Below are 22932 nucleotides of genomic sequence, written 5' to 3' on the forward strand. Positions count from 1 at the left end.
GCCATCACACTCCTTCTCAGTTGATGCTCAATTACGTTCGAGGCATAAGTTGTCGCGCTAGATACCAGCTCAATTCCATCCAGCCTGCGCCTCACCACATCAGAACACCTTTGCTGCCACCAGTACGGGCATTCGCAACAATGGCTAACCTCAACGTCACCATCCCCAAGTTGAAGCTCAACGATGGTACTTCAATGCCAATGTTAGGCTACGGTACTGGTACTGCCTGGTTCAAGACTGGCGAGGAAAGCAAGATCGACCAGGCTATCATCGATTCTGTCAAGATTGCGACCAAGCTAGGATATACGCATCTTGATGGCGCCGAGGGTATGTTGATTGCCGTAGTCTGTGTAACGGGTATGTGAGAACTTCGCTGATTGTTAGTAGTCTACAAGACCGAGACTGAGTTAGGCACCGCGATCAAGGAGAGCGGTATTCCACGTGAGAAGCTGTATGTCACGACTAAAGTCAACAACGACAACATCAAGAACATTGCGGGAGCTATCAAGACGAGTCTGGAGAAGTTGCAACTGGACCATGTTGACCTGTATGTTTCTCAAATTCGCATCAACCATCTAAACCCTGACGAGCATAGGTACCTCATCCACCAGCCGTGGTTTGCAGGCTCAGACGAAGACCTCCAGAAAGCATGGGCCGACATGGAAGCCGTTCAAGCATCCGGTCTCGCAAAGTCCATCGGCGTCTCCAACTATCTCCCTAACCATCTCGCCGCCACCCTGAAGACCGCGAAAGTCAAGCCAGTATGCAACCAGATCGAGCTCCACCCCTACCTGCAAAGGCCAGAACTCCTCGAATTCCACAAGCAGAACAACATTGCCACAGTCGCCTATGCGCCTCTCACTCCTGCCACGAAAGCCAAGCCCGGTCCTCTAGATGACTACGTGGGGGCACTGACGAAGAAGTATGCTGTGGGCGAGAACGAGATCTACCTTAGGTGGTGCATGGACCAGGATATTGTGCCGATTACGACGAGTGGAAAGGAGCAGAGGCTGAGTGATTACTTGAGGGCGAACACGTTCAAGCTGACGCCTAAGGAGATCAAGGATATGAATGAGATTGGACAGAAGAAGCATTTCCGCGGATTCTGGGGACACATCTTCAAGGACGATGATCGGTCTTAGTGTAGCAGCTGTATGAAGCAACACGTGAGTCATGTCTAATGTAGCAGACCATGAGTATAGAATCATATATCCTTTGTCAACAAAAATTTATTGGGCTTGTTTGATGTTCTTCAATGATTGCCTCTGAAGTTCCGGCGTGGGTGAATACAACTGCTAGGGCTGGGGCGACCCCGTTAGCGCCAAGACAGGCTCTCAATCTTTCGGCGCGAGCTCAGCAACTTCCACCTCGACTCCGACCTGTCGCGCATCACCTTGCACCCACCCACATCGCGCGATCATATACACGGACCGGGCCGCGCGTATCATCAAACATCTCAAGTTCCAGTGTCGCGCCGCGCAATCACCGCCGCCATGTCAGGCGCAGTCGCAAAGGGCAAGAAGCAGGTGAACAAGAACGCCTATCGCCGGGCGAAGAAGAAGCAACAGCGCTCTGTAAGCAAACCACGCGCGTCGCAATACATTATACTGATAGCCATACAGGAGACACCGTCAGAGGCCGCTGACTCTGCGCGTGAGAGCGAATCTCCCGCACCCGAAAGCGACAGCAATAACGAAGCACAGGCGGTCAAGCCCGCGAACCTTCTCACCGTTGACGACATCGCGAACCAGTACGACCTCGACGACCCCGCGTTTGAGGAATACAAGAGCGTCTTCGAGAAGTTCAGAGAGCCGACCGAGGAGGAAGCGGCGACCAAGGACGAGGAGAAGCCAGAAATCTATCTCTCCGACGACGATATTCCCAGCGAGGACGAGGACGATGGCAAGCCCAAGCTCTCCAAGAAGCAGCGGAAGCAGATGAACAAGTTGTCGGTCGCGCAACTGAAGTCACTGGTCCCCCGGCCTGAGTTGGTCGAGTGGACAGATGTGTCATCCTCAAATCCACAGCTGCTCATCTCCATCAAGGGAGCGAAGAACGTCATTCCCGTCCCGACCCACTGGTCGCTCAAGCGCGAGTACCTCTCATCGAAACGCGGTATCGAGAAACCTCCGTTCGCCCTACCCAAGTTCATCCAGGAAACTGGTATCGCAGAGATGCGTGATGCAGTACTGGAAAAGCAAGCAGACATGACGATGAGGCAAAAGCAGCGAGAGCGCGTCCAAGGAAAGCTCGGCAAGCTCGACATCGACTACGCAAAACTATACGATGCCTTCTTCAGGCGACAGACGAAACCAGAGTTGACGCGGTACGGCGAGGTCTATTACGAGGGCAAGGAGTTCGAGACCAACCTCGTGAACCTCAAGCCTGGCGAGCTGAGCGAGGAACTCCGCGAGGCTCTCGGAATGATGCCAGGCCATCCACCCCCTTGGCTCATCAACATGCAGCGCTTCGGCCCTCCTCCATCCTACCCGAACATGCGCGTCCCTGGTGTAAACGCTCCGATCCCTCCTGGTTCCTCCTGGGGCTTCCAGCCTGGCCAGTGGGGTAAACCCCCGATCGACGACGCTGGCAAGCCACAATTTGGGGGCGATCTGTATGGAACAGCCATACTGGAAGAGCAACAACAGCCTACTCATGTCGGCGAGCCTGTAGAGCGTGGTATCTGGGGAGCACTACGAGCTGAGGGTGAGAGCGAAGACGAGGAGAGCGACGAAGAAGAGGAGGAAGACGAAGATGACGAGGAGGGGGGCGACGAAGACGCGAGCGGCATCCAGACATCGATGACAACAGCATCTGCCATGCCATCCGAGATTGGAGGAGCAGAGAGCATCGGTGGAGAGTTCCAGCTCCGGAAGCAGCGGAAAGGAATCGAGACTGAAGAGCCGGGTGTACCACGCAGCGCCGGTACAGTGCTTCCCGAGAAGAACATCTCGGCAACTGGTTTCTTTGGCGGCGAGCACGCTTATGACCTAGATGCGGCTAGGCGCGATGCGCTTGGACACGCACAAAGGAAGCGCAAGGCTGGAGACATCGACGTGTCGGTTGATGTCGACCAGTTGGCAGATAGTGACAAGCTTGACAAGGACGCACTGAAGAAAGAGTATGAGTCAAGGCAAAGAGCCGAAGCGCAAGGCCAATGGCAGAGTATCGATCAAGATGATTTGGCGGACATGATCAACCAGGAGAGCAGGAAGCGCGCGAAGCGGGAGGACGAGCGAAAGACCAGGCGCTAGGTCTGTTGGTCAAGAGTCCGCAAAGGACATGTGTTTTGTACAAAAGATTACGGATTGCATTTTTCAAGAGCTCTGTCAGCGAGCCGGCGTCACGGATGTCAATGGTCAGTAGGGCTTCGGCACATTCAGCATTGGGATACGGCGTTACATGCGGCAGCCAAGGTTGACCGCAGTTGAACATAATCAAGATGAAGAATTTCTCACTTCCAAGGACAAGAATGACGGAAGAATTGTATGCTGACTATGGAGGGGTGGTATGTCTCGTGTCGACGAAAGGCTTGACGGATGCGACATGCAGGACAAAGGATGTGAAAGACAATAGCTGAAAACGTGAGTCAAGGGGTGGTGCCATCAGACTGGGACAACAGACGCGCAATGTCTTGGCTACTGAGGAGTAGATTGAGGCTTCCACTTGAAGGGCACGGAAAAGATGTAGCGATGTCAGGAGCGCATGGAGGAAGACACCAGATGCTGTCTGAGGTGCTACCTACGGAAATCTGGATCTACCACGCACACGCATACAGTACCCTCTCTCGGCTGCCCGATTGCACATCCGGCGACCAAGTTGAATGTGAATCAAACGGTTGGCTGTTTGCAATGTGACTGACCCACGGCCAGTGCTCGCACGCCTCCCCCGCACGTGACCTACGAACGCGTCCAGTCGCTGGAGGCTTGGCTCTGAACTTCTCTTTTTGCGACCCAACACACGACCAGCCACCACCGCCCAGCAAGCGCAGTCGTTAGCTATCAACCCGGACTAATCGCTACGACCACATCACTTAGTATTGTTTACCTGCGATAAGCACAGCACATCACCCTCGCCGCAGAAATGGACAGGGATCGTGAGCGAGATCGAGGAGACCGAAGGTTTGTCGACTCCAAACCAAGAGCCGCCTAGGCTCCGATGCGCAAACATGTTCCCAGGCATGCGGCATCTACTATGGGCGCATCTACTAACACCGCCATAGAGACGACAGATACTCCAACACGTACCGTCCGCGTTCTCCTGGCCCTCGCCCACGCTCTCCACGCGGAGACAGCTACCGAGCCCGTTCACCTCCTCCCCGCCGGGCTTCGCCTCCTCCTCGTCGCGCCTCGCCCATTCGTCGCGGTATAGCTTCGGCAGATACATATGTTCCTGGTGGCCGTTCATCGCGTCCGCGCAGTCGATCGCCTGGTTTCCGGAGACGGTCCCGGAGCCCACGTCGCGACGACAACTGGAGGGCACGCCCACGATCACCGCCTCGCCGAGCGTTCTCGCCGCGACGAGAGGAGCCTAGACGTGATGACTACAGGGCAAGGTCACCGCTGCCGCGACGGGACCGCGATCAGTACGACTCGTATACTCGCTCCCCACGACCACGCGAAAGGTCTCCACCACCGAGAGAGCGTGATGTCTCCCCAGCTAGGAGCCGGGGTATAAGATCGCCTGTTCGTCCGAGCCGGTACGAAGAGCCGCGCTCCCGGGTGAATAGGTATGCTTTCAGTCTCCCCTCGCGACGTGCCATTTGCTGACCTTATATGAAGCCCTCCCCGCAGATACTCTCCGGCCCGCGACACTCGTGATACGCGCGACTACCGACGCCGCTCACCCTCTCCAAGACGCGAGCGCCCCGACCCTTACACTGCGGATACATGGAGGAGTCGCAGGTCTCCTTCGCCAGCGCGGCCAGCATATGCTTCCAACGATGCGTCAGGTAGAGATTCTACAGCGACGTCCCGCCGCTCTTCCCCACCACCCATCCATCCTAGCCGGGCCGCCCTCGTAGAAGACCGACCAGTCAGAGAGCCCGCCTCAGCACCACGATCGCCTTTCCGTGAGCGCCTCCCCGATAGAGGACGAGACTACAGTCGCGAGCGAGAGCGGTCGCCTCCACGTAGACGCGACAGTCCTCCGACAGGACCGCGCGGAGATAGAGACTTCGCGCCTCCTACTGGGCCATCGTCGTCTTCGTACCGCAACGGCGACAGCAGCTTTGCCAGAGCCCCACCAACAGGACCTTCCAGCAGGAGCTATCCCTCCCCTGCGATATCCCCTCCAGTTGGACCTTCGAGCTTGACACCACAGGCTCCCTCCTTTCCCCGGGGCAATAACCCTGTTCTAGCAGCGCCGACACGACCGCGTGGTGGTGGCCGCGGTGGCTTTGGAGGATATGAAGGACGAGGAGACTTTTCGGGGCCTTCTTCCCGACGAGGATCTTGGGGCGCAGGACCACGAGGTGGAGGTTACTACGGTGGTGCGCCATCCGGTCCGCGTGGTTCCAGCAGCGGACCTAGCGGAGCAGCACCCTTTGCTCCCTCATTCCGCGGATCTAACAACTCTACTGCTACAACCTACCCCCGTACGATGCGCTTCCGAGATCATCTCTCCGACCTCCCCAAGGAGATCCCTGGTGGCCAAAGAGCACCCGAGTTGTACGACAAGAGCAAGATTCTGAAGCTTGAAGCCGAGGCGCAGAAGTTGAGAGAGATGATTGATAAGAAGGAAGATGCGAAGAGGCAGAAACTCAGGGAGTGGGACAGTCTTGAACGCGAGGCGGATACGGCTCAGCTGAGGGTTGACCTTGCAGAGGGTTCATTACGAAGCATAAACGGCGAGGCGGATGTCAGCGATGCCTTCTAGTACCGGCGTTCGCTGGGTGACGATCTTGCAGAACACGACTGGTGATTTATGGCTGGTGGCTCCTTGGCATGAGGTTTCTTGGAGACTTGAGATGATAGTTTCGATTTGGCTTGCATCTGAATCTTGGAAGATAGCTTTCTGGTGGCATAGCGGGCGTTGAATGGCATAGCATTGGTAGCAACCGAATCCTGATCACTAAATGCATGAACTTTGTCTGCCGATAACTTGTGCTTTACATGTGACGATTCAAAGCAGACTCTCAAGACACTTCTACAACAACAAAGGAAACTACCTTGAGATTTTCGTGATGCTCGTGTAAGCTGTAGGCGCCTTCTCTTTTCCGCTCGCGCGAGTCTCGGTGTCTGGATTGTTGGTCACTCACCCAGGGATGCTGGGACTACTGCGGATTACCGATTGGCCAGTATTAATTCTCACTTCTGACTCGCCGAACGCCAAATGTTTGCTGCAGCTGGTCGGTCGAACTAACCTACTCACCCGCCGCCTCAACCTTCGCCGACTGCTCTACTGTCGCACAAAATGGTGGGCAAGAAGGTACGAGGTCCCGCATGATTGTCGCGACCAGGGACTAATTTGCCTTTAGGAAGTCGCGAAGCCCGAAGCTGCCCCGCGCGGGGCCGCGAAGGCGAATGCTGCGACTGCTGCTCCCGCAGTAAAGAAAGCTGACGATGCTATGGACGTAGACACTGTCGGCGCAAACCCTCAGAATACAGCAGGCGACGACGCGACTGACCTCAATCCCAACGCTTCCACATCAGCAGAGGCGACACGAAAACGAAAAGCGCCGCTTACCCACGCCAAAGACGAGTTTGCCGCCCTCCTCGAGCCCTTCTACTACGGAAAGAGTCTGACCGATCCGATTAACACTGCGCGCGATAAGTGGAATCTTCTGCCGGCCTTCCTGAAGACCAAGGGACTGGTCAAGCAGCATGTCGACTCATACAACCACTTCGTCGATGTGGAACTCAAGAAAATCCTCAAGGCCAACCGTTTCGTCCGCAGCGATACCGACCCCAAGTTCCTCCTCGAGTACACCGACATCCGCGTTCTCTCCCCTAACCGACAGGAAGAAGATGACCTCGACCACCACCGCAGTACCATTACACCCAACGAGTGCCGATTGCGCGACATGACATACGCGGCGCCGATAGTAGTGGACATCATATATACCCGTGGGAACTCAAAGGTCAAGCGGACGGGTATCAAGATTGGACGCATGCCCATCATGCTGAAAAGCAACAAGTGCGTGCTTGCAGGAAAGAACGATCGCGAAATGGCAGTCATGGACGAGTGTCCGCTAGACCCAGGAGGCTACTTCATCACCCGAGGGCAAGAGAAGGTCATCCTGGTTCAAGAGCAGCTGAACAAGAATCGTGTCATTGTTGAGAGTGCCAAGGGCATCATGCAAGCCAGCGTTACGAGTTCTACGCACGAGAGACGAACCAAGACGTACGTCATTCAGAAGAAGGGCCTCATGTACCTTCGCCACAACACACTCTCCGAGGAGATTCCGATTGTGTTCGTAATGAAGGCACTGGGTGTACACTCCGACAAGGAGATCATACTCTTAATCGCCGGCGAGGATACCGCGTACCAGGACAACTTCGCTGCCAACTTCGAAGCGTGCGCAAAGGAAGGCATACACACCCAGGAGCGAGCGCTTGAGTATATCGGCCATCGCGTACGACTAGTGAAGAAGCCGCTCGGTACCTCGCGCAGCCGAAACTATCACTTGGAGGCTATCGAGTGTTTGTCCAACGTCGTCCTTCCCCACGTCCCAGTCGAAGGCACAAACTACCGACCAAAGGCACTGTACGTGGCTCTCATGGCACGTCGAGTTCTGATGGCTATGCAAGACCCGAAGCTTGTAGACGATCGCGACTATGTTGGAAATAAGCGTCTTGAGTTGTCCGGACAGATGTTGTCGCTTTTGTTCGAAGATCACTTCAAGCGCTTCAACCACGACTTCAAGTTGAGCATCGACAAAGTACTGAAGAAACCTGTCCGAGCGCAAGAATTTGACGCCTTCTCGCACTTCAGCGTACACAAGAACCATATCACCATGGGTGTCGAGCGCGCCATTGCGACTGGAAATTGGAGTTTGAAGCGTTTCAAGATGGAGAGGGCGGGTGTTACTCACGTTCTGAGCAGACTGAGTTACATTGCGGCGCTGGGTATGATGACGAGAATCAGTTCGCAGTTCGAAAAGACGCGTAAGGTCTCTGGTCCCCGTGCGCTACAACCCTCGCAATTTGGCATGCTGTGCACTTCCGATACACCTGAAGGTGAAGCTTGTGGTTTGGTCAAGAACTTGGCGCTCATGACGCATATCACAACCGAAGATGACGACGATCCAGTGCGTAAGATCGTGTTTATGCTGGGGGCCGAAGATATCTGTTTCCAGACCGGAGAGGAGATCCACGCAGACGGTGTATATAGTGTGTGTCTCAACGGTACACCTATTGCTGTCACCGACACACCTAAACGATTCCTCAACAGCTTCCGGAAACTCAGGAGAATGGGACGAATCTCCGAGTTCACTAGCATTCACATCGATCACGACCACTGCGAAGTTCACATCGCCACGGACGAAGGTCGAATCTGCCGGCCGATGATCATTGTCGAAAACCAACGGTCCAAGGTTACCTCGCGCTACCTCAAGGCGCTTCGCAAGGGTACCATGGAGTTTGAGGACTTCCTGACAAGAGGTCTGGTGGAGTATCTCGATACCAACGAAGAAAACGATACGAACATTGCTTTGAAGGAGAGCGAAATCAACCAATACACTACACATCTCGAAATCGAGCCCTTCACCATCCTGGGCGCCGTCGCTGGTCTCATCCCATACCCCCATCACAACCAATCGCCTCGTAACACTTACCAATGCGCTATGGGTAAGCAAGCTATTGGAGCGATCGCCTACAACCAGTTCAAGAGGATAGACACACTGCTATACCTCATGGTCTACCCACAGCAGCCCATGGTCAAGACCCGGACCATTGAACTCACTAAATATGACAAGCTGCCTGCTGGTCAAAACGCAACCGTCGCTGTCATGTCCTACTCCGGATACGATATTGAGGACGCGCTGATTCTCAACAAGGCCTCCTGCGATCGCGGCTTCGGTCGCTGTCAGGTTCTGAAGAAGCACGTCACACCACTGAAGACGTATGCTAACGGTACCTCCGACCGTATCAACGCCGGCGCTCTCGATGTGGATAATACCAGCCATCAAGCCATTGGACAAGACGGTATCGCACAAGTCGGAGCACGGATAGAGGCCGGCGACGCCTACCTCCTGAAATCCATCCCCCAAGATACCGCCGGCCCCGCTACCAACGTCTACAAAGACAAGCCCGACAAGTACAAGATGCCTGACTGCAGCTATATCGACAAAGCCTGCATCACCGAGAACGAAGCCGGTACAACCTTGATCAAGCTCCTCATGCGCCAAACACGACGTCCCGAACTCGGCGACAAGTTCTCCTCTCGCCACGGTCAGAAAGGAACAACAGGTCTGATCGTACAACAAGAAGACATGCCCTTCAACGACCAAGGCATCTGCCCCGACATCATCATGAACCCCCACGGATTCCCCTCGCGTATGACAGTCGGCAAGATGATGGAACTCCTCTCAGGCAAAGCCGGTGTTCTAAACGGCACACTAGAATACGGTACAGCATTCGGCGGCTCCACCGTCGAAGACATGTCGCAAATCCTCGTCGAAAAAGGCTTCTCCTACACAGGAAAAGACTACCTCACCAGCGGTATCACAGGAGAGGCCCATCAGTTCTACACATTCTTCGGCCCGATCTACTACCAGAAACTCAAGCATATGGTACAGGATAAGATGCATTCGCGTGCAAGGGGTCCGCGCGCTATCCTCACACGACAGCCTACTGAGGGTAGGGCGAGGGACGGTGGACTGCGTCTGGGTGAGATGGAACGTGATTGTCTGATTGCGTATGGTGCTAGTCAGTTGCTGCTTGAGCGGTTGATGATTAGTTCCGATGCGCATAATGTGGATGTTTGTGAGAAGTGTAAGTTCTCTCTCTTCCCTTTACTACTCGTGGTCTCTCTGTGGACTTTGCTAATGACGATTATAGGTGGTCAAATGGGGTACAGTGGCTACTGCAAGCTCTGTGAGAGCGAAAAGGCGGTTCGCAAGATTACTATGCCGTATGCTGCTAAGCTTCTGATTCAGGAGCTGGGTAGCATGAATGTCAAGGTGACGATTGGGTTGGAAGACGAATTTCCAAGGGACGCTTAGGGGAGGAGTAAAAGTGGATGCATGATTGGCGCTGATTTGGACGATACTGGGCTTGGGTGCATAGCGTGGCGTTTGTCATGATGATTTTATTTACAGTGTACACGATTATGAAAATGCTCCATTTCATGAGATGGTCTACAGCCTACATCAACATAAAAACATGCAAAGTAGGTGACCTAACGTCGATGTAGGCTCCAGGCCTGTTCGGGTCTTTTCTTGTGCATTGTGGCGTTACGAGATTCTATTCCCGTGCTAGAGCGCGTAGATTTCTGGGTCGGATTCGGTATGAGAGATGACGAAGAAAATGTACTCAGCCGCATTATTGCAAGCGAAGGACAGTCCACGATGGCGGATGTTGTTGACGGGAGGAATGATGAGGGCGGCGGGGGCGTCTTCAAAGCGCGCTAGCCTCACCCACTTTACGCGGTCGCGTCGACCGGAACGCGGTGCACTCCCGAGTAGCAACCATCACACCATACCACAATGGCTACCACACAGCGCCTTCGCGCTCGACAGGCCCGTAAGTAAACCGCGATCATGCCTCAGAGTTACCATTCTAATTCAAGCTCTAGATGCCCCTGGCGCAACCTATCTCGCATACACACCCAACGGAAAGAAACTCGTCACAGCCGGAGTCGACAACTACTGCCGCGTCTTCACTACGGGCTCTGATGACGAGCCAGTCACGATAGATGAATGTCAGGAGAACAACACTGCCGTCGTCGCTGGGGTGCGCAATACAACATGATCAGGGTTGGGGCAACATACTGATCCTTAGGCAGAATGGCTACTTCATCACCGGCTCAGAGGACGGCACAGTGAGCAGGTTCTCGCTCGATAATGGCAAGTTCGAAGAGATTCTGGTCAGGACTACGCTCCCAGTACGGGATGTAGCTCTGAGTCCGGATGGGAACTGGATTGCCGTGGCCAGCGAGTACGTGTGCGACTCTATTCGTCCGATCTGGTCGCTAACGGACGCAGCGAACTCGTCGTAAACCTCGTAAACGTCAAAGACAAGAGCATGAAAAGCCTGCGCGAACAGCCTCGAGCCGTAAAACACGTTTCCTTCGATAAGACCGGGACCCAACTCGCCGTATCCTGCACCGACGGCCACATCTACATGTACAACCTGGAGGGTGGAGAGCCTGGGATGGTCAACAGAGTGGAAGGCATGATCAAGAGCCTAGAAGCAGATGCAGAGACGACTTCGAAAGTCCTTTGGCATCCAGATGGGCGGGCTTTTGCTACACCCACCGCCATGCGCCAGATACAGGTCATGTCGACGAGTGATTGGGAGAGGCAGCGAGTCTTCAAGACGGGTCATACAGCTGATATCACCGCTGCGGCATGGTCACCGAACGGTGCCTTGTTAGCGACTACCTCGAGCGATCTGAGCCTATGCCTTTGGGATACCAAGACGCAGAAACAGCTCAAGAAGCTCGACGATGTCAAGGCTACAATACTCGCAATGGCATGGCACCCAACGGAGAACATTCTCTCGTACACCAACAACGAAGGTGAACTCTTCATCCATATCGACCTCGTTCCCGACGAACATCTCCCCCTACTACAAAAGCCCACCGTCTCCGCTCCTTTCTTTCACGACCCCTCGGAAGGCCGAGCCGGTGTCCCACAACCGGCGAAGCTCACAAACGGCAATGTACAGACTCTTCCTGGACGGCCGAGACAAAGGAGTGGAACTCCGGACTCGTTAGAGGATATCCTAGGCCCAGAGTTCCAGGACGATGAAGCTCAAGTGGATGGCGATGAAGAAATGGAGGATTTCGTTATTGACGATGATGGCGCTGGATATGCTCCTGCAATCACAGCTGCTAAGAAACGTCCAAACGGACATCTTACTAGCGGCGTAGAACCTGCCTCGAAACGTCGCGCATACAGCTCCGCCCTCTTCCGTCCCCAAGTTCACGAGCCATTCCAGCCAGGTAGCACGCCCTGGCGAGGAAACCGCCGGTTACTCTGCTGTTCCTTGACCGGCTATGTCGAGACCGTGGAACAGGAAGGCAAGCATCACACAGTCAGCGTCAAATTCTACGATGAACACACGTTCCGCAACTTCCACTTCACCGACGTCTTCCTGTACGACAAATCCTGCCTAAACGAGAACGGTACACTGTTCGCCTGCCAACCCAACAGTACCGGTGACGGCAACCCAGCAATGATATACTACCGACCGCATGAAACATGGACGACGAGAACTGAGTGGCGGACTAATCTCCCAACTGGGGAATCCGTCACTGCGATTGCACTATCGAATTCATATGTCTGCGTAACTACATCGACAAACTACGTGCGCATATACTCACTTTTCGGCCTTCCGGTACGCGTGTACAGGCAAAAGAGCTCCCCAGCAGTCACATGTGCCGCATGGCGCGATTACATCCTCACGATTGGCAACGGACCCATCCAGAACGACCTCAGCACCCAACTCCTCTACACAATCGAAAACATCAAACACGACATCGTCTACCAAGACTCCGACATCCTCGCCCTACCCCCTGGCACAACCCTAACCTCCGTCTTCTTCTCTGCAGAAGGCGACCCCTACATCTACGACTCTTCAGGCGTCCTTCTCACCCTCCTCGGCTGGAGAAACACCGGTCAAGCACGCTGGGTCCCCATGCTCGACACCAAACTCCTCTCGCGCCGCGCCGGCGGCGGAAAAGAAGAGTCCTACTGGCCCGTCGGCGTCGCCTCATCACCCACGTCCTCCGAGGGCATAGGAGGCGCAAAGTTCCACTGCATGATCATCAAAGGGCGAGAACAGTACCCCTCAGCACCCGTCCCGCACCTCTCCGAATTCGGCTTCGAAATTCCGCTTACGAGCGTCATCGACAAAGCCAAGAGCAAGAAGAACAGAAGAGGAGGCGAGGAAAGCGACATGGAAGACGAAGACGAGGACGCCAATGCCCCTCAGACCAACGAGGAGAAACAGCAAGACCACGAACAAGCATTCATCCTCGCTTCAACACTACATTCGCAACTCTCTTCCACCCTGCTCCACACGCGTCCGACGGAGTCGCAGAAATCAGCGCTGAGTACGCTGGAAGTGGCAATTGATCGTGCGCTGCTTCAGCTGCTTGGGTTGGAGTGTCTGGCGGGTGAGGATCATGGGATGAAGGCGCTGGAGATTGTTAGCTTGATGAGGGATGCGAATGGCAAGATGCTGGATTTGGCGGGTAAGGTGGCGAGTAGGTATGGCAGGGAGGTGCTTGGAGAGAAGATCAGGGAGTTGGCGGAGAAGAAGGCGCTGGCTAGGGATGATGCCGACGAGGATGACTTCTAAGTTGGCTGGGGTCGAATGAGAGATGTTGTGTAATTGTTGCTTGGATATAATGACGACAATGTTTAGGTGTAGCACCTCTTTCAAAGGAAATACCGAACAACCTGGAGTCCACATTGATGTTAGGCTAGCTGCTTTGCGTGTTGCTATCTTAATGTAGGCTGCAGACCTGTTGACTTTGTTCTCTGTGTATGAAGTGGTAGCATAGCGATGGTGCGTCAATCAATCAATCAATCGTCTTTTAGTACTTGATCGAACGTTAGATCAATGGGAATACGAGAAATCATGGAAAGTGCCGCTTGACAATTTATTGGCATTACTAAAGGGAGTAACATAGAAAGAGGACAATTGATCCCAAATCGCTTCATGTATGGAGAAGAAGGTACGCTAGAAGCTCTCCTTGTAAACGCCGTAGCCCGCCATTATCAATCTGGTACTTGTCTCTCTTCAAAAGCGAGGCTTCGAACAAGACACCTTCCAATCAACAATGTAGAGCCATACTGCTCTTGAACACGCTACACAGTACGGTAACAAGCCGTCTAGTACTCTGCCTCAACACCCTCATCATCCCCGAGGGAGTCAGCTGCGACCTCTTCGTAGTCACGCTCGAGCGCTGCGAGATCTTCGCGAGCCTCGGAGAATTCACCCTCCTCCATACCCTCACCAACGTACCAGTGGACGAAGGCACGCTTGCTGTACATGAGGTCGAACTTGTGCGAGAGAGCAGACCAGGCCTCGCTAATGGCAGTGGTGTTGGACAACATGCAGACAGCGCGGTTGACAGCGGCGAGATCACCGTTGGGGACCATCTGGGGGGGCTGGTAGCAGATACCAACCTTGAAACCGGTAGGGCACCAGTCGACGAACTGGACGGTGCGCTTGGTCTTGACCTGGGCAATGGCAGCGTGGGTGTCCTTGGGGACGACGTCACCACGGTACAACAGGCAGGTGGCCATGTACTTTCCGTTGCGAGGATCGCACTTGACCATCTGGTTGTTGGGCTCGAAGCAGGCGTTGGTGATCTCCATGACCGAGTTGGCCTCGTGTGCGGCCTTGGCGGCGGAGATGACGGGAGCATAGGCGACGAGAGGGAAGTGAATACGAGGGTAGGGGACCAAGTTGGTCTGGAACTCGTTCAGGTCGACGTTGAGGGAACCGTCGAATCGGAGGGAGGCGGTAATGGACGAGACGACTGAGTCAGGTTAGCAGAGTGGATTTCTAAGCAGGCTCTGGCAGCTTACCCTGGGCAATGAGACGGTTGAGGTTCTCGTAGTTGGGGCGCTCGATACCGAGGTTCCTTCGGCAGATGTCGTAGATGGCCTCGTTGTCAACCATGAAGGAGCAGTCGGAGTGCTCAAGTGTGGTGTGGGTGGTCAGGATGGAGTTGTAGGGCTCGACGACCGATGTGGCGACCTGGGGAGCTGGGTAGACACAGAACTCGAGCTTGCACTTCTTGCCGTAGTCGACGGACAGACGCTCCATGAGCAGGGCGCCGAATCCGGATCCAGTTCCTCCACCGAAGGAGTGGAAGACGAGGAAACCTTGCAGACCGGAGCAGTTGTCGGCGACGCGGCGGACCTTGTCGAGGACCTGGTCGATGAGCTCCTTTCCGACGGTGTAGTGACCACGGGCGTAGTTGTTCGAGGCATCCTCCTTGCCTGTGATCATCTGCTCGGGGTGGAAGAGGGAGCGGTAAGGGCCGGTGCGGACCTCGTCGACGACGTTGGGCTCAAGATCGGCGTAGATGGTACGGGGGACATACTTGCCCTGGCCTGCGCGGTGTTAGCAGTCGGAGCGGCGCTCTGGGGCGAAAGCGGCCTACCAGTCTCGGAGAAGAAGGTGCTGAAGCCGTGGTCGTCGTTCAGGGCCTTGCGCTCCTCGGTGAGGAAACCATCGGGCTGGATGCCGTGCTCGAGGCAGTAGAGCTGGAAAGCCGAGTCAGTATATCGCGCACTGGCGGTGAGCTATCCGCAGCCCCTTCTTCTGCTGCACAGCAGGATGCAGCAGCAGCAGCGCGTGTCGTCGGGTGCAACTCACCTCCCAGCAAGAGTTTGCGATCTGGCAACCGGCCTGGCCGACTAGACGCGTACAAAGTCAGCATCAACAAATAGCCAGGGATGTCCCGCTGCAGGCGGTCAGGGCGCGCATGGCGCAAGGGACGACATACCGTTCAGACTGATGACTTCTCTCATGGTGGCTTGAGGAAAGGTAGTAATTGGGGTATCGAAATGGAGTCTCGGGGGAACCTGGGCGGCGAGGGTTGAAGCTGCTGGCGGTGGGAGTGGAGCAGTGGGGGAGAAGTGCTGTTGTGTTGTGGAATCGAACTTTTAGACCAAAAGGGTCCGCCTATCACGGACCACGGCGCTAAGCTACACGTCCAATGCAGCTGCCTGGCCGTTGCGCGAGAAACACGACCTCATCGCACGAATTCCAAGCCTGCCGTTCCTCTGCCTGCCCATGGCGCTGCGCTGGCCGACGTGAGAGACAATGAAGTGCTGCCCTCCCACCTCTCCCCCATCTTCACGTGCTGTCCGCCAAAGATGCGCCTCTCCGCCGGGCTGCTCTGCATCGTCACACAGGCCTGGACGGTGAATGCCAACGTCGAGAAGACGATATTCCTTGGTCCCAGCCCTGTGACTCTCTCCAATGTCCGCCCCGGGCTAGATGACCTCGGCCTGCACTACCTGTCGCCCTCGTCCACCATCCTCCCCATCCGAGTCCCTGTCCAGTTTCCCACCGAGTCGCTGCCCCGCGGTTTCGAGTCCTGGTACCTGCTTCGCGGCCTGCAAGACGGCAGGAGGTACGAAGCGCGCATATGCTGGCCGGCCACCGTGAGTCTACTGCTCCTTCCCGTTGCATATCGCATGCATCGTCTCACATGATTGTTTGTACTGACGTGCCCAGCAACCCACCGACTTCTGGCTTGACACTTACTCAGTCACCCACGTATTTGATACACCCGAATTCATATCCTCGTTATCAGAGTATAGCTCAGTCGTTCGACGCGACCCAGTGGACGACGACCGAAACACCAAGGAAGCGCCGCCTGCAGCCCCAGAGTCGGTACTGTTCTTGCGCCTCCAGGCTGCAGCGTCCTACTATTCGACCAATCGCACATTGATGGACTATCCGCCTCCAGTCGATGCCGACATCAGTACGTCTGATTACACTAATATGTCATGCGTCGTCTAACAACCATAGTACTCGATCCCTTCATACTGAACGTCTTCCCGCAATCACTTGGCCCAATCGCGGTATACATCGCCGCAGTCGCTGTAGGAGCCTGGTTTCTCTCCGGCTACATCTACCGCTGGCTACTGGCTGTCGCTGCAGAGTCACCCAACAAACCGCATATCGATTGAACAATGTCTGCAGCGCCTCCGCCTCCGCCTCCACCTCCACCTCCACCTCCACCTCCGCCCCCACCACACAAGCCACCGTCTGATGACAGATGCGATAGATTGTTCAATCTCCTTCCTGCTGAACTCCTCCTCATGATGATCGAGTACGCCGGTGTCGGTAATATCATGAACCTTGCTCTAGCCATCTATCCTACCCTGCAGCGGCATCGGATCGCCCCGGAGCTTAGTGCGCACACCTACTTCAGCATAGTACGTGTGGATAGGGCCTCGAATACAAGCAACAGAAGACGACCCCTACCGCAAGGTCTCGATCGGATGCCCATGGAGCTGTGGTTTCAGGTGGCTCGGGATCTGGAACCAATCGACATCTTGTCCATGATGTTCGCCATCGGCGCATATCCGCGAGGCTCACGACGACATGGTGACATGTAGTGAAGTACACGGTACACATGATTCTTTTGCCGGCTACGGGCCGTGAGCAAACTATGGCTGAAACGGGATGCGATAGCCAGACAGATACAATACCATACAAAGAAAAAAGTTGAACATGCCTAGAGCCTACATTGACGTTAGGCTACCCACTTTGCACGTTTTTATGTTGATGTAGGCTGTAACCACAAAAACGTAGGTTGCGGCCTGTTCATTTTGTCCCAGGTTGACGTTACCGGAATAGCTCGATATGCAAGCGTATCTAGGGTTTGCTCAGACACTGGTGCTTGTTGTCGAACACATCCGGAAGTACCGACGTGGAAGGGACAAGGAAGCAAAGGATTCTGCACAGTACCCCTGTAAAGAGTGTGAAAACTCTTTGGGAATAAGAGAGAATTGGATAGGCGTCAAGCTTCAGAGGTTGCGTGCAAGCCAAAGCGGGATGCTGCACGAACTGCCAGGCTGACCTGTGGTGGTCGCAAGAGGGTGTTTTCTCAGACGTACAGTCTGAACGAACATCACAGAAGACTTGCTTGTCTAGCTCTTCGCAAGTGAGAAGAATGGCTATAAGGCTACAATGCCTTAATACTTTTTGAAACTTGAGTTTTTGTTATAATGTAGACTCTAGCGCACCTGTTTAGTTTTTACCTTGTACAAGGTGGCGTGCAACACAGCGGATTTGAGAATAGCCGTAGATGAATAGTAAACACGATAAAATATTAGTTCAATACAGATCGAACGTCGGAACGATGCTACACCGACCAATCATCTTACTTTGCATACGAGGCTGGAAGCATGCATGCTGCACGGACTTTGACGGCTCAACAGATGCCAGTTTCTCACCACCGCAGTTGAGCGACGCTAAAGATTACCCCATACCCAAACACGCCCTAGGGCGTTCATTAGTCACAATCCGCCGCGCTCGTCCCGTGAAAAAGTTCCTGGGTCCTGTAAACCTCGGTGCTTCGCAATCATCCCATCTTGAATATTTTTAGAGGAATCCTTCCGTGAAAACAAAGCCACAATGGTGCTCACGGACGAAGAGCAACCACTGCTCAGAATAATATCGCATGACTACGAAAGCGTCCAACAAGAGAATGATGCCGAGGAAGCTGGAAATGACGCGCTTGATTTTGAGCCTCTGGACCCTGAGGACCCTCGCAATTGGTCGCCAGGTTTCAAATGGGGTATCGTTTTGTTGCTTGCTCTTATGGCGTTCACCGTGTATGCATATTCTCGCAGCACTCCAATTGTCAGGAGAACTTCGACGCTGACCATGTCTACAGAACCTTTACTTGCATTGGCGTGGTACCGGTCGCCAGCAAAATCGTCTCGGATCTCGATGGGAAGCAATCGAGCTCTGCAAACAGCGCGCTCCTCGTGACTATCTGGGAACTTGGAGAAGCCGCTGGACCATTACTTATCGCACCGTTATCCGAGATTTTTGGACGCTATCCTGTTTTCAACGTTTGTAACATCGGCTTCATCGCTGCGACTATCCTAGCAGTTTGCAGCCAGAACAGCGGCATGTTCATTGCTGCGAGGATGCTCACAGGTCTTTGCGTCGCTTCAAACGTCCTCAATCCAGCGATTATCGGAGACATCTTCGAGAGCGAGCAACGCGGCTCCGCAATGTCTTTGGTTATGCTTGCGCCGCTCATTGGAGGAGCTATCGGCCCTGCCATCTCTGGCGCCATCGCAGAGACGATAGGGTGGCGACGCATGTTGACCATCGCCGCCGGACTAGCTATCGTGTGCGAAGTTCTGTTCCTCGTCTACTTCAGAGAGACGTACAAGATGGCTGTCTTGAGAAGAAGAGCAGCGAAGACGATGCAGGAAACTGGAAAGGTTCCCGAGTCGAAGAGCACGCATGAGCATCTAGCGAAGCTCTGGCATTCCATCACCAGGCCTTTTGCGGTGTTGTTCGGTTCGAGCGTACTCATGCTTCTCTCGCTGTTTGCCTCGGTCGCGTTCAGCTTCTTCTACGTTGTCAGCGTTTCATTACCCTCGATCTTGCTGGACAGGTATGACTTCGAGTTCGGCCAGATTGGTTACACTTTTATCTCGTTTAGTAAGTATCTTGATATGCTTGAACCCACGGCAGCTAATAGATATCTAGGCGTCGGATCTTTCTGCAGTGTACTAGTATGCAACTTTACGCTCGATAGGATATACGTCAAGCTCCGCGGGCCCGACGGCGAAAAAGGAAAACCTGAGTACCGCCTTCCTCTTTCTATCCTGGGTGCGATCCTCTTGCCTTTCTCGGTAATCGCATACGGCTGGATCGCAGAATACCGTCTGCCTGTACTCCTGCTGCTCGCCTCGGTGGCCCTGATGGGATTCTCGCTCCTTCTGACTGTTATACCGTTATCTGCTTACGTCGTTGACGCTTGCGGTATGTACTCCGCATCGGCTATGACGGGCGTCATCGTCACGCGATGCCTTATGGGCACCTTCCTGCCACTCACGACTGGTCCATTGTCTGACGGACTTGGTTATGGGCTGGGCTTCACTCTTTTGGGTGCACTGAGCTTGTGTTTGGTCATCATCCCGTTATGCATCTTCAAGTTTGGGGAGAAGTGGCGGCAGCATTCGGAGTTCACGAAAGATACTTGAAGCACCTTACACAAGAAAAAAAAATGGACAGGTCTAGAGCCTACATCAACGCTAGGTCAAGTACTTTGTATGCTTTCATATTAATGTAGACTGCAGACCTATTTAGCCTTTTTCTTTGATCAACGTAGAAGGGTAGAAAGCTGCAACGTTAGTTCCTGCCATACACACATTTTGTGTAGAAGCCACTTCCTCATGTCCGCATAGCTCCTACGATTGATGTCCGCACTTTCTGGGAAAGTACCCGTCATCAATGCCGTACAAAAGCTGCACCGTGCCTCCGTTTTCTGTTCCTTTTCTGCATTCCATCATCAACACCCACAAGCTTGTTAATCAACTCCGAACACATCCTTCCAGCATCCACAAGCTTAGCACGTCATGAAGTTCTTTACCTTAGCTCTCGCAACTCTGCTAGCCCAGACGGTCACGATCGCCCAGAGTTTATGGTGGAACCAGCAGTCCAGCGGCTTCCGTCTTATCCTCAAGTCAACCGACAATGACCTCAATGAGTACATACCACCACCCTTCAGCTCTTTTCCTCATACTGACAGATAGCAGCCACGCACTCGGAGCTTGCAATTGGACCGTACCCCGTAAGGGCCTATGCCTAACCGATGACACGACCGCCACCCCTGCACGTCCCTACAGTACCTTCTACCACAACGTATCCTCCTACAACTACGACAACCAGGGTATCCTCAACTGGCCCTTGAGTCTTTGGGGTCGCGACGATCCCGCCTCGTCCGCAATGCGCTTCCACTACGAAGCTGGAACCAATCTCGTGGAAATTATGCTCGAGCCCTGGACCGACATATACCAACTGGTGTGGTTCGAAGAAGACAGCGCTAGCATGTACATTGCAATCGACGAAGATGATACTGGCAAGGTCCGTGACTGGGTTGTTCCACCGAAACAGGTCAAGAATTGGTACATGTGTAATTCGAGGTATAGCATTAAGTTGCGGACGCTGGCATGGAAGATAGGTTTTGTGGGTGAGCCGCAGAATCCGACTTGTTCAAAGGTCGACGTAGTGAGGGTTTGGGTTTGAGGAGACAAGGATTCGAAATGTTTTGTGCATCCAGGTGGTCCGTTGTTGTGGACTGGACTGTTCTGGCGACGGGTGTAGTAGTCAAGGTGTCTTTTCATTGTTTGAGCTTTGCCTTCTTGTACCAGTACGCAAATTGATTCTTCTTATCTTCATACTCATCAACGCATGGTATCTTTGACGTTCCTCGCGATAAGCCGACGCTCTTTGGATACCACAGCGTGTCTCAACTCTGCGTAGAAGTCCTCTTCCTCTCAACAGTTGCCACATGCAAAACAATCAGCAGGTTGAGTTATACATATCCGTATTCATTCACCGGCGACTCCCTACGTGGTACTTCGACGGTGATGTTCTCAGTGTGAACATCGCTGCATTACTGATTAGGGGGGGTTTGGATCATGTTCAGCCGTTCCAACGGGACACAGAAAGAAAGAATAGAGTGCGCCTTTGACTCAGACTGCGGTCTGGTTCTAGGTTGGGCTTGGTCTTTGAGATTGTACTTTGGTATACGGTATGATTGCGATAGCTTTGATGTCCAACGGGACACGAGAGGTCGACATTAGGGGTCTCGACCTGAGATGCTGTAGAATCGGCTTGGAGGTGAGGTAGATTATGGCAGACGTTGGTCGCGACAGTGGTTCTCGAGCTTGATGGGGGTGGCGAAGCTTGGAAGCTTGGCGGGTGCGATTGCCGCCCAAAATCCGGGGCTGGAAGCTACCTAGGTAGGTACGCGACGTCCCGTCTCTTCTCCAGACACCCATCTGTCAGACATTGAGATTTTCCAGGAAAGATGTCCCGATAAGCGAACTAAAGTCAGTATCTGGATATGCAGGCTACATATCTCCAAACGAGCAACTACGCATACAGCCGAGGCCCACCACGACTCTCTTCCTCAACTGACCACGCAAGGTGATCATGTCAATGAAAAGAAAAATTGTAGCCCCCCGCGGGGACTTCCGCCGAGATCCGTTGCTCACGCCGAAGGAACCTGGTTCTCGCCCACTAATTAGTAGGGACAACATACCTGGAGTTGGCGGAGATGATCGTGAGCAAGGGACCTATCGATCCTCAGCTCGCACCTGGACACCTCGCGGGTAGATAAGATTAGAACGGTCTGTTCTACCTGGCAAGTATGGATGTCTTCAGTGCGAACCAAGGAAGAGAGGACGCAACACCATACTATCGCTGACAAGAGACCCCCACCTCAAGACGGTAGTAGAGAATAGCTTTTGACCCGGCTGGTCAAACAGCAGGAGCTAACCCCCGCCTCAGAACCGGAAAGAATTCTCCCTAGCACTGTTGAAGTGCCCATTTAAACGGCCGAGTGGCGTGAAAGGATCACCCTACGAAGGCTCTCGGCAGCGATAGGATGGGGCTGCGGATAAGAGAAAGGAAGAAACCACGGCGCTAAACTGCCGTCGTCAAGAGTCCAATACCAAGGTCATCGAGCAGTACCAGGCGTGTAAGATACTTCCGAAGCTGTTGAAGGTTCGTTGCTCTAAAGAGACCGTCGGCGGCGGTAGTTAGGCGTGTGGGTGGGTTAGGAGAAAGAAGTAGCTGGGCGGGCACAATATATGTCCAATGGCAGGCGCACGAGCCCGTTCCTATGACGTCATCAGGGCATATATTCCAGGCAGCAAAGTGAGAGTGCGCCTCAGTCTAGTGTATCCGAGGCAAAGTGAGAGTGAGTGAGCCAATGAGTACGAAGGAGGGTGAAGGTGAGTGGCCTCTTGGCGCTTTTACAAACAAAATACAAGTAAAGAGAGAACTCAAGGTGGGTGACCGCAGAATTGCCCAGGTGACCTTGTTTACTAGCCTCGTAAGTCTGAGCGCCTGGGCCCCGAGATTCTTTACCTGAGCGACACTTGGAGCCGCGTCAGTAGCACACTGAGATTCTATTACCTGGACTTTACCTTGCATCTCCGAATTCACGGGCATGGCTGATATTCACCCTTGCCAGCTCGCCAGCTTGCCCCCGGAGCTATTCGAGGATGTATTGCTCCGAGTAAGTCCCCTG

General features: G+C 54.0%; 9 protein-coding genes across 9 annotated transcripts; 8 read left to right on the forward strand and 1 right to left on the reverse strand.

The window, feature by feature from the left end:
* Window positions 1–140: 140 nt before the first annotated feature.
* J4E85_008294 (uncharacterized protein) lies at window positions 141–1142 on the forward strand (the record flags this gene model as incomplete). Its single annotated transcript, XM_051472520.1, has 3 exons — window positions 141–327; window positions 388–547; window positions 596–1142. 3 exons carry the CDS (start codon window positions 141–143, stop codon window positions 1140–1142), a joined length of 894 nt encoding a protein of 297 aa, XP_051323985.1.
* Window positions 1143–1493: 351 nt separating this feature from the next.
* Window positions 1494–3254, forward strand: J4E85_008295 (uncharacterized protein; the record flags this gene model as incomplete). The annotated part of the gene is made up of 2 exons (XM_051472521.1): window positions 1494–1574; window positions 1623–3254. The coding sequence occupies 2 exons, from the start codon at window positions 1494–1496 to the stop codon at window positions 3252–3254; spliced, it is 1713 nt and encodes a 570-aa protein (XP_051323986.1).
* Window positions 3255–5601: 2347 nt separating this feature from the next.
* On the forward strand, window positions 5602–5877 carry J4E85_008296 (uncharacterized protein; the record flags this gene model as incomplete). The annotated part of the gene is made up of 1 exon (XM_051472522.1): window positions 5602–5877. The coding sequence occupies one exon, from the start codon at window positions 5602–5604 to the stop codon at window positions 5875–5877; it is 276 nt and encodes a 91-aa protein (XP_051323987.1).
* Window positions 5878–6414: 537 nt separating this feature from the next.
* On the forward strand, window positions 6415–10165 carry RPC2 (DNA-directed RNA polymerase III subunit; the record flags this gene model as incomplete). The annotated part of the gene is made up of 3 exons (XM_051472523.1): window positions 6415–6429; window positions 6479–9935; window positions 10002–10165. 3 exons carry the CDS (start codon window positions 6415–6417, stop codon window positions 10163–10165), a joined length of 3636 nt encoding a protein of 1211 aa, XP_051323988.1.
* A 483-nt stretch (window positions 10166–10648) lies between these two features.
* Window positions 10649–13469, forward strand: J4E85_008298 (uncharacterized protein; the record flags this gene model as incomplete). The annotated part of the gene is made up of 4 exons (XM_051472524.1): window positions 10649–10685; window positions 10738–10895; window positions 10948–11099; window positions 11147–13469. 4 exons carry the CDS (start codon window positions 10649–10651, stop codon window positions 13467–13469), a joined length of 2670 nt encoding a protein of 889 aa, XP_051323989.1.
* A 536-nt stretch (window positions 13470–14005) lies between these two features.
* Window positions 14006–15658, reverse strand: J4E85_008299 (uncharacterized protein; the record flags this gene model as incomplete). Its single annotated transcript, XM_051472525.1, has 5 exons — window positions 14006–14658; window positions 14708–15238; window positions 15289–15391; window positions 15504–15544; window positions 15634–15658. 5 exons carry the CDS (start codon window positions 15656–15658, stop codon window positions 14006–14008), a joined length of 1353 nt encoding a protein of 450 aa, XP_051323990.1.
* Window positions 15659–16006: 348 nt separating this feature from the next.
* J4E85_008300 (uncharacterized protein) lies at window positions 16007–16828 on the forward strand (the record flags this gene model as incomplete). The annotated part of the gene is made up of 3 exons (XM_051472526.1): window positions 16007–16297; window positions 16371–16620; window positions 16668–16828. The coding sequence occupies 3 exons, from the start codon at window positions 16007–16009 to the stop codon at window positions 16826–16828; spliced, it is 702 nt and encodes a 233-aa protein (XP_051323991.1).
* Window positions 16829–18281: 1453 nt separating this feature from the next.
* J4E85_008301 (uncharacterized protein) lies at window positions 18282–19873 on the forward strand (the record flags this gene model as incomplete). The annotated part of the gene is made up of 3 exons (XM_051472527.1): window positions 18282–18481; window positions 18544–19328; window positions 19377–19873. 3 exons carry the CDS (start codon window positions 18282–18284, stop codon window positions 19871–19873), a joined length of 1482 nt encoding a protein of 493 aa, XP_051323992.1.
* Window positions 19874–20248: 375 nt separating this feature from the next.
* On the forward strand, window positions 20249–20901 carry J4E85_008302 (uncharacterized protein; the record flags this gene model as incomplete). The annotated part of the gene is made up of 3 exons (XM_051472528.1): window positions 20249–20379; window positions 20519–20797; window positions 20892–20901. 3 exons carry the CDS (start codon window positions 20249–20251, stop codon window positions 20899–20901), a joined length of 420 nt encoding a protein of 139 aa, XP_051323993.1.
* Window positions 20902–22932: the final 2031 nt, after the last annotated feature.

This window comes from Alternaria conjuncta (assembly GCF_024043145.1).
Source record: "Alternaria conjuncta strain BMP 0040 chromosome Unknown scaffold_12, whole genome shotgun sequence".
Taxonomy (NCBI): Eukaryota; Fungi; Ascomycota; class Dothideomycetes; order Pleosporales; family Pleosporaceae; genus Alternaria; species Alternaria conjuncta.